At 46.1% G+C, this 10,700-nt stretch overlaps 1 protein-coding gene across 1 annotated transcript in view; it reads right to left on the bottom strand.

Annotated features, from left to right (window-relative positions):
- Positions 1-10,700, bottom strand: part of DRP2 (dystrophin related protein 2) — a 43,929-nt gene that overhangs the window by 22,156 nt on the left and 11,073 nt on the right. The window contains exons 2-5 of the mRNA XM_017863238.1: positions 7,866-8,044; positions 3,553-3,716; positions 1,804-1,960; positions 484-604 (exon numbers count right to left, since the gene is read on the bottom strand). Of these exons, the coding sequence (XP_017718727.1) occupies positions 484-604; positions 1,804-1,960; positions 3,553-3,716; positions 7,866-7,982 (559 nt within the window). The 5' untranslated portion in view covers positions 7,983-8,044. The remainder of the gene's footprint in view (positions 1-483; positions 605-1,803; positions 1,961-3,552; positions 3,717-7,865; positions 8,045-10,700) is intronic.

The following is a 10,700-nucleotide window of genomic DNA, read 5'->3' as shown; positions in this document are numbered from 1 at the left end:
AAAAAAAAAAAAAAAACCATTTGCAGAGATGGGGGTCTCACTATGTTGCCCAGGCTAGTCTTGAATTTCTGGGCTCTTGCCTCAGCTTCCCAAAGTGCTGGAATTACAGACATGAGCCACTGTGCCCAGCCAGCACTGTGTTTTTAAAGGACATACTGGTACTTTTATTCATTGAGTTAGTTCAATTCATTTGAGTGGTTTTTTTGTTTTTCTTTTCCACATCTCATTAAATGGCCACACATGCTGCTCCAAAGAGCCACATACAGCTTTGGGTCACACAACTGTTGACCCCTGCTCCAGGCTATATTCTCTTTGCTTTTTTTTCCTGCAGTAGGAATCTTGCTTTCCCCAACTTTGGATAGACTCCTGGGGAAACTATCCTCCCAGATAACAGATAAGAAAATGAGTTTGGGGAAGGCAGGAGGGTGTTTGTTCAGCAGTACACGGCTCAAGAAGAAGTGGGAAAAACAGAAGACCACCTACCTCTGCTCTCAGAATGAGGCTCCTCTAATTCCTCAAATGGGTGCTGGGACAGGAAGGCCTGAGCTGACTCCAGCACAGAATAGATGTAGGGGCCCCGAGACTTGACTTCTTCCATAAAGGCCTATAAAGTTTAGCAATATGGTCAACAGGAAAGGAAAGTTTTTCAATCACTTTACATTCCATCCTGCAACTGACAGCCTTTCTTCTCAGTGCAACGTGATTCTTTGGCATTATCAGGTATCTTTGAACTACCTAGACAAAAGACGTGCAATCCTCCTGATAGGCAGAAAATAACTCTGACACTGGAAGGTCTGTTTAGTATGAAATTTGTCTGTCTATGCCACAGGATAGAGAAAAATGTGGGGATCCTGGTTCTTCAGAAGACTCAGAAAGCTTCCTGTAAGGGTCTTAAGGAAATCAAAACCAAGATAGGCAGGATTTATATTAAAATTATAATTAAATTTTTGGTTGAAATATATACAGGGTACACAAACTAAAAGTGTACATTTTCATGTAACCAGTACTGAGATCAAGAAATAGAATTCTATCAGCATCCCCGGTGGGCCCTCCTAGTCACTATCTCATCTTCACGCCCCACCCCTCCCTCCCTTCCCACAAAGGTGACCACAATCCTTGTAAAACCACTGATTAGTTTTGCCTATTTTTAAACTTTGTATAAGTGGAATCATACAGTATGTACTCTTTTTGTATCCAGCTTTTTTTTTCACTCAACATACCGCCTGTAAGATTCACCCATGCTGTGGCACACAGTTATAGTTTATTTTATTTTATTGCTGTATTATATTTCATTCTGTAGTCATTTTAAGAAGTATTTTAACTACAGCAGTAATATATATCACAGAAATATTAGAAATTTCAGAAAGATATGAAGAAAATTAAGAACTCCAATTTTATTACATAGAGTTAACCATTGTTAACATTTTGATATACTTCCTTCCTATGCTATTATATGTATGTAAACATCACACTCATCTATATACATTTTTATACAATTGAGATCCACTTGCACTTAGTTTTATATCCTGTGTTTTTTCACTTAGCATTATATTATGTTCATTTCCCCATATTTCCATTAAAAATCACAGCAGTATTTCAAGGGAGGCCAGAATTTGATGGGAGGAGTAGAAAGAAAATATTTGACTTAGGCTGTGGCATGCTAGCCACAGACTAGTAGGATTGCATACAGCCTCCTATTCATTTAGGTGTCTAAGCAGAGCTGGGTGTCTGTCAGGGTACTGCAGAAGGGATTCCTCCCCAGCTGAGAGGCTACACACCACGGCTTCTCTGATTCTAACCTACCGCATGTGTCTCCTTCTCTTGTTGCACCAGGGCCACATCCCCTTGTAGGGGCAGCTGAGCTGACAACTCCTCATCCTTTTGGCTGAGCCAGTCAATAATCTCTTGAAGAGGGAGCTGAAGCTTTCCACTGTGGTCTGAGAAGGCCTCTAGGCGAGCGCTGCACACAATGGGTAAAATCAGTGATGTTCAGTCTTCTTTTTAAGTGGCAAAACTTTATTTCCAAACTAAGTTATATGGAACTTTAATATAGAGAACAAATTCAGGAGGAGCTTTTCTGGTTCAAGTGGGAGGAGGCCTGGAGTCCTCCCTCTTACCCACCCAAAGAGGGTCCCAAGGCACCTCCACATGGAGCACAGTACTAAAACCAGTAGGTAGAACCATGGGTGTGGAGGCATCCCAAACTTGAATGGCTTAAAATGTCACTTTGTGGATCTCAGTTACTTCCGTTGCATGCCCAACAATAGGCTGGGAAGGGTAGGAAACTGAGCAAGGGCATTAGAGTTGACAGCTGTCTGGTTCCCCTCTTGCCCTGGTAGAATTCAAGTCATGCCAAACCGCTCAACCATAGAGGCTGTTCCGAACTGCCCTCTGAGCAGGAGAGGATTCAGTAAGTGGAAAGGGCAAGTTGGGTGGTTGAGTGTAGGCATGCACATGTGCAAGGATGCATATGAATATAACAGCCCTTGGGACCCAAAGGAACATTGGCTAGAGGTCTGAGATATGGAAACAGAAAAATCTGTACTGTATAATTATCTCTGTCTGCCCTCCCACCCTGCTGCCCTCCAAATGAACTGTGGTAGGAGGCTGGAGGCTGGCCAAGGATATGTGCAGTCATCAAGCCATTCCCCTTGGCTGATAATAATAACTATCTTTATTCATTGCCCCCCTCCCCACCATCACCTAGACCAAGATCTTTACCTAAATTATTGCTTCAACTAATTCTTACAACAACCTTATCAGGTAGGCATTCCTATTGCTCAGAAAGGGTAAGTAGGTTCCTAAAGGTCACACAGTTAAGTCATTGATAGAACTATGATTTGAACTCAGGTTTACCTGACTCCAAAGCCTGCATTCTATCAACTTATCCACAATGCCTCACCCCTAATAAAGCCCGCCAGAAGCTTGGACTTTGATGATAGAGGGTGGAGAAAAAAAGTGGCAGGCATGCACAGACAGCTAGGGAAAGCCGATCAACTGAGAAAAAAACTGCCTTTAGGCTCTTACAGAGCTACCCTTAGTTTGGGGAGAAATAGGTGGGCTGAAAACTTACAGATAGAACATAAAAGGATGGGGAAGAGAACAGATGGGACCTACTAAGATGCAGGACAGCTATGAGAGGAAGAGGAGATGGGAGCAATCATCCCTTTCATTCATACATAGGCACTTTTAAGTTTAGAAAGCATTTCCACATCTGATTTGAATTCCCATGACCACACTGCGAGGTAGTTAGAACAGGTATTATTCCTCCACTCATTTTTTGTCCTTATAAAGAACAAAAACAAATGGAAGCTAACATTTCGAGAACTCAAACAAGTTACTCAGGGTGACACAACTACTTAAAACTGAGGCTCAGATCCAAGTCTCCCGACTTCTGAAGCAAGGCTCTTTCCCCAGTGCCAGCATAGGAAAAGGAGAAGTGGGTGGGCTGAAGAAAGGGGGATGCAGAGGCTGCGAGGAGAAGGACAGGGTGCAGCAGCAAAAGGAGCCCAACACCATCTAAGCCAATTCCCTAAGGGACCTGTTTCTTACCGGAGGTTATGAGACTTCTTTTTGATTTCATTCCAACACAGATTCATGGCTGGTGGTTCCAGGGGTCCAGAGGCACCAACAGACCCATTCAACAGCTTTAGGCTTAGGCAGGGAACCCCAGCACCATCTTGAGGAGGTGCAGGGCTGGTGACAGCAGCTCTAACCTGGACAGAAACACAAACATCCTGTGATCCTTGAATTGTGCCACACCCTGGTCTGCACCAAGCCAAGGGTGAGAGAAGTGTGAACAAGGGGAGAGAAGGGCTGCTGCCAGGGTTCAGAAACGCTATTCTCTGTGTGTTCAGGGGTTGAGATGAAGAAAGACCCTGTGGTCCTGTTCATTGCCAGGTCTTCTCTTGGTACAGGTCAGTTACATAGAACTGCTGCCTACTATTATTGTTACTCATTATTATAAATTTTGGCCCTAGGGAAAGGTTAACATTCTCAAGCTGGGCCCCCACCCCTCAGGACCACTGCCCAGATGGGGTCTTGGAAGTACCTACATTAGGTAAGAAGCTGCACAGAACTGCCCAAATTCTGGACAACCATACCATTCCAGGTAAGCTGTTGGCTCATACTTCAGGGTCCTACAGTTTACCCAACCTTCTAGAAAAGCAAGCTGAGAAGTTTCTCCATAAAGATTTATAGAGGGAGTAGACTGGCAAGAGAGAATGATCAGTGATCTATGTCTTACTTCCCATATGAACCTTGGCTTTGATGTGTCTACCACCCTTCCCCACCTGTACTTCCCACCAGTCAGGAAGCCTGGACACAGTCTTCAAGAGAACTGCTCATAAAGATGAGCGGAGGACTCTGACCAGAGTTGGTGGCCAAGAGGACAAGCCATGGAGCCTGCCAAAGTCTAGTCTTGAGCCCTCAGGCACATACTCTATCGCTTGCTCTCCTGGGCACTGGTAAGGCCCTATGGGGGGAATTGTGGGGTTTGGGGGAAGGGTGGTTATCCCAGAGAGCCCTAAGGAAGGTAGCTACCTATAGCACAGTGCCAGAACTGCCCAGCCAGGGGGCCGGAGCAGGCGGAGGGAAGGGGAATTGGAGGAGGAAATCAGCCTGGGCTGTTCTACCACAGACTAGGGAGACCCACACCTGCCTACCTGCCTGTCTACACACTTGGCATTCATTTGGAAAGAAAATAGCTCTGCTAGTCAGTGGTTGAGACTCTTGTAGTCTCCCCTTGCCCCCAAACCATATTTCTTCCCCACACAAGACTCTCCAGGCAATTTAGGAAACCAATTATCCCATTAAAATCATAGCTTACAGCCACACCGACAAAGGGAAGTGAAGAAGCAGTCAAGCTATGGGAAAAGCTCAGCACTCAGCCAGCCTGCAGCCCCAGGAGCTCACCCTACCTGTGCTGCCTGGGGAGTCCGTAGCAGGATCCGGCAGCTCCATGATCATCCCTCACCAGGAATCCAGACCTAGTGCCTGATGAGCCACAGACAGGCAGAATCCTGACAGGCTCTAAGCAAGCCCTCTCAGGGAGGCAGGCGGGGCTGAGCCAGGCCAGGAGGCGGGGGTTGTCACCCTGTTTGTTTACTGACCCCCCAGGAATCTGGAGGGGGCGGCTATGTCAGGGCCTGGCTGGTGAATCAGAGCTTTGTCTCTGGAGAATTCCGGTTCACTCCCAACTGGGCCTGCCACACCGGGGCCAGGATGGCCCTCTCAGGCTGGCAAGGATGGCAGGAGTGGGACTGGGCATTCCATGGTGCTGAGGAGGGGCATGCAGAGGGTAGCTTCTGTTGATTAATTTTCCCTTTCCATGGAAGACACAAAGGGCTCACTCTGCCTCTAGGCCCACCCCTCCCCTGAGGTGGAGGATAAGATCAGACCACCTTGGTGACAAGCTTCTGGTAAGCAATTTCCCCAAGACATGATAAGAGGATGGGCTTGGAAAATAAGCCTTGTCTTCGACTAAGTAAGCCTCCTCAGAGACAGTGAGGAAGGTTTGTGGCATATGAGGGACAAAGCCATGGGATGGCAGCATCAGGAAGCAGGGGCAGCAGAATCCCTCTGAATGTGATTATCCTTGGGTGAGTGCAGAGGCCAGGAGATTTGTCAGAGTCCACTGTGAAAATGGAGGGGTGCTCTGCCCTGCCTTTGAGAGGTAGAGAGGAGTAGAGGGAGAGCCATAGCCCTCAGACCTCTCGCTGCGCCCTGAGGCCAAAGGGAAATGGACGGTTTGTGGGCATCCCATTGAACCTTCACAGGGGAGGGAAACGGGTCATTGGGACCCAGCAGTTCCATGTAGGCAGCCATTGCCAGGGAGGCTCCTGTGCCCTGCCTGTGCTACCCTGGGTGGGGGCAGGGGAAGGCCCTTTCCCATAAGCCACTGGCCTGAGGGGTAGGGCCCCTCCTGAAGTGGCCACTCTTCTCCTTTTCCAACAGACTTGTCTGGGGAAAGGTTAACATTCCCAAGCTGGGCCCCCATCTATCAGCACTGAGGGAAAACACATCGTTTTCACCAATAAGTGTTCTGTTCCCATCCTCATTTATCTCCCACAGAGTCTTCTGGACTTTCCAACAGTTCCACATTGTTTCCATGCTGAGGCCCACCTACAGGAATAGTTGGAACAGCTGCCTGACTCTTTCTGGGGTTCTGGGGTGGAGCCAATCAGGGTGGCCGGGGGATGGCAGGGGATGGCAGGCCAAGAGCAGGGAGTCGCTCTAGCTCTGGGCCGTAGCTTCACTCGTGCTGGGTCCTCTGAACTGCAAATGCCCCAGAGTTAGCAACAGCTCCTTGTGACCCAGCCACAACCAAGCTGTCCTGACTCTGAGGGGAGCACCCACGATGAGCTGGGCTCCACCCATGTCAGCTTTGCATTCCCTGCAGACTTCTTGGTTTCCTAAACCCCCACCCAGCTGCCATACTATTCTCCATCACCCTGCTCTCCCTCTCCTACTTCCCCATATACTCTCAAGTCACACCTAGCAGAGCCAGGCACACAATAGGCAAATGATGAATAGTAATGTTTTATTTCCCCTTCCCTATCAATTGCCTTCTACTTCTGGCTTTTGCAGCCAGGATATTTGCTTCTTGCACCCCACTCCCCTTGAGGTTCTCTATCCAACCCTTGAATCTTTGAGAAAAAGGCTGCAGGAAAGGAAGAGAAACTGGATTGTGGCACAAGAGAGAAGTTGGGCCATGGCATCGGCAATCACAAAATGAAGCCCTCAGGTTTCCCTGCCTACATGGTGGTGCTTGGTGGGGGTAGACAATGAACAGGGTAAGCCTTTTGGAAGGGCTCAGTTTTCTCAATCCCTCAACCCTGTGAAAGTCCCACTCTAGGGAAGGGGTAGGTTAATGGGGGAGTCTACGTTGACCCTTGCTTTCAGAATATGTTTGCGGCAGTAATTTCTTTCTGGCTGGATGTGGGAAAATAGCTCAGGGGGACCTGACTCTAATGCCTCTCTGGACCTTGACTTTCCTTCATTACTGCCTCCAAAATGGGCTCCCCAGCATCCACATTCTCCATCCCCACTTCCTTTTTTCTCCCTTCTTCCTTCCTGTATATTCAACTGCTGCCTGCCCCCCAGCAGTGACTCAGCACTGCAGCCCATCTGTGAGGCTCCAGGGGACATAGCACTTTCTCACACCCCCATAGCCTCTGGACCCAAAGCATTGTAGGGCAACCCAAAGTATGCTTAGGCATCTCCCTTCTCCAGTCAACTTTCCCTAGACCTCATTCATTGTTGGGAAAGGGGGCTGCCCTGCCTACTGTCTCACACACATCCTCTACCTGCTTACCAACATACACAGGCGGGCACATACACCACCACCATCACACTACTATGGGAGCAGAGAGAGAGAACAGGCAGATATGGAGCTCAGGGAATTCTAAGTGGGGCTGAGCCAGGAGCTATGAAAAAGGCTAGGAACTTGAGAGGAAAAGCTGATGGCAGGAGAGAGACACCTGCAGAATATGGAAGGCATGCCACAGAGAAGCCAAGGCAAAGGAAGGACCTGCCTTGTCCTAGACCATGCCCTGAAGGATCATACTCTTCTAGGACATTCCTGTACCCATAACTCTTAGAAGGTTAACACGAAACCAGCCCCACTCAGCTGCAGTGGGCCTTCTGAGCTGCTCAGCCCAACGCCCTTCCTTTCCCTATGCCCCCCCATAAAAGACATCATGAGTAATGAAGGATGGGCCCAATATATTCCCCCATGCTATCCAAGGGATTGCATGTATACAGAGAATGCCCCTGAGCCTTAGGAAGTGTGAGCACCCCAAGGATACACAGATCCTGTGTCCACTCTTTCTCCACAGGTCTTTCTTTTACTATCAGATTCTTACCTGAGGGTGGGGGCAGGTGCTTCGGAGGCTGCTGCTATGATGGAACTGGTCAGCTGCCTGCCAATCATGACATCGTGGGAGGGTATAAGGGCATCCCTGCATGACCATAGGTTGCATAAAAACCAAGGCTCATGGGGAGGTGAGGATAGGCAGTGCACCAACTATTGATCATTAAGCACCTGGAAAATCAATACAGAGAGATTTAGAGTCAAGACCTAGAAAAGCCTATGAATCAAGCATCTACCCAGAGGTGGCTTGACCAGATATACAAATAAGTATTCAAAGCCTACTGACCTACCCAGGCCACCATGTACCATAAAAGACTTTATTTAATTATTGACCAAGGAAGCATTTATTGTTTACCTATAGTGCTTTGTGCTAGAGACATAAAGATAACTGCTGAGATATCAAAGCCTAAGGGTGGAGGTGGGGGAGACGGGTAGGGGAGGCAGTCATGTATGCTGATAATTATAATAAAATGTTACATAGCAAATGCTAAAATCAAGAGTTTACCAAAAGGCTAAGGGAGCACAGCTAACACTGAGAATGTGTACATATTTCAGAAAGAGCACACTTGAGATGAGTCTCAAAAGATGAGTAGATATTTGCTTGTGCAGAGGAGAAAGGGAGAATGGCATTCCCAGCAGACGGACCCACCTGTGTGAAGGTGGATGTCATAAAAAGGCCTAGCATGTTCAGAGGACAATGTAATCAGTATGGCTAGAGTTTTAAGAGGCACAGAGATGAAAAGACATGGGGGCTTCCCCTGAGGAGTATCACATACAGACAGAACAAATGTGGAGAAAATAATGGCCATAAAGTGTTATTTGAGGTCATAAAGGAAGTGTTTATGGTATCGTGAAGAGACTGATGAGGGAATTGTGAGTTCTATCTGGTCATGTCAAGAAAAGTCTCCCTTTAGGAAATGTGCTTGAGGTGAGTCATGAAAGAGAAACAGATTTGTCATTAGGCAGTGAAGGTTAAAAAAAAATACAAACATGAAAATTAAATGTATGGTGTGTTCGGTGTGACCAGAGTACAAGGTATGTGCCTTGTTGTGTGTAGCAGGAGATGAGGCTGTGGCCAGATTGGGCCATGCCTTGAATGACAAGCAGAGGATTGTAGGCTTTATCTTGTAGATAATGGGGAGGTACTGAAGATTTTAAGCAGAGAGTGACATAATGAGATTTGCATTTTATTTTATTTATTTATTTTAGACGGAGTTTCGCTCTTGTTCCCAGGCTGGAGTGTAGTGGCACAATCTCGGCTCACTGCAACCTCTGCCTCCCAGGTTCAAGTGATTCTCCTGCCTCAGCCTCCTGAGTAGCTGGGATTACAGGTGCCCGCCACCATGCCCCACTAATTTTTTTGTATTTTTAGTGGAAATGGGGTTGCATAATGTTGGCCAGGCTGGTCTCGAACTCCTGACCTCAGGTGATCCACCCACCTCGGCCTCCCAAAGTGCTGGGATTACAGGCATGAGCCACCGCACCTGGCCAAGATTTGCATTTTAGAAAGAGCCCTCTGCCTTCCTTGTAGAGTGATTCTCCAAAAGGAAGAACGTGTTGAGAAGCTGTTAGAATAGGCAGGCAGTTGCAGTGAAGATGAAGCAGACAGCATGACTCTGAGGTACATTAGAGAGGTAAAATACATTGGGCTTGATGATCAATTGGATGTGAACAGTAAGGGAGGAGAAGGAGTCAAAGGTTTCTAATTTGGGAGCTGAGTGGATAATGTTGCCAACTGCAAGGGAAGGAAAACAGGAGAAAGTATATTTGCTGTGGTAAGGGATGGGGCAGTGTTACATAATAAGCTATGCTTGAGACATATTCAGCTTTAGATGTAAAGAGCTAAGCTTAGTAAAGGAGAAATATGGGGACAAAGTTTAGATGTACAAACCAATTGACGGTTTAGAGAATGTACACAAATGTGATGAGAATGGGTGGCAAAGATGATGCTAGGAAATAATAAGGTGATCTCTTTTAGTGTGGGGCAAAGACACACAAACCCTGATTCAAACGGCCGGAACTGGGCATCTTTTTTCTTGATGCTGATAATTAAATAACCACTATTTTTAGACTCTATTCCAGTGGTTCACAACGTTTTAGATATAAGGGGCCCTTCTTAAGACTAAAAAAAAAATCTCACTTCACCCACTCTCACCCACAATAGTAGCTGTAATTTTAGAACGTACCGAGTGAGAAAAACATTTATGCATTTAAAGATCTGTGGACTCCTTGCATTAAGTACCCACCCCTCCTCCTCAGGAGACTATAGTCCAAGGAGTGGAGATTATTACAAATCACAAGGGCACAAGAGGTTGTGGTCTAAAGGGTACTTTGTTGTAGTCAAAGTCCCTAGAGATTATACAGCTATGTAGCTACTCATCCCCAAAGAATGACTGAAAATATGGCTCATCTGTGATTAGACACCACAAAAGCATTAGTCACTTAGATTAAAAAATGAAGTACTGCTATGGATGTGTTATAAGCATAAAGGCTACAAGAGGCTTGCTTTCAGACTTCTTTTATGTTAACATTTTATTTTGCTGATTATAGAAGTAATACATGTTCTTTATAGAAAAACTGGGAAATACAAAAAATAATAGGGATGAAAATAAAAATACTCTGTAATATTACCACCCAGAGATAATCATTACTAACAGCTATGAAGTTTTAATTTTTCTCTGAAAAATATATACATACACTTTTAAAATAAAATTGCCATCACATGCTATCATTTCGTATCCTGCTTTTTTCACTTGTCATTATACCATGGTCATTTTAGAATGTCATTAACTATTCCCTTAAAACATGATTTTTTTTTTTTTTTTTT

Source organism: Rhinopithecus bieti, unplaced genomic scaffold, assembly GCF_001698545.2.
Source record: "Rhinopithecus bieti isolate Rb0 unplaced genomic scaffold, ASM169854v2 scaffold_69431, whole genome shotgun sequence".
NCBI classification, from domain to species: Eukaryota; Metazoa; Chordata; class Mammalia; order Primates; family Cercopithecidae; genus Rhinopithecus; species Rhinopithecus bieti.
The sequence above is the reverse complement of the archived record's forward strand: the minus strand, read 5'-3'. Positions and strand labels throughout refer to the sequence as shown.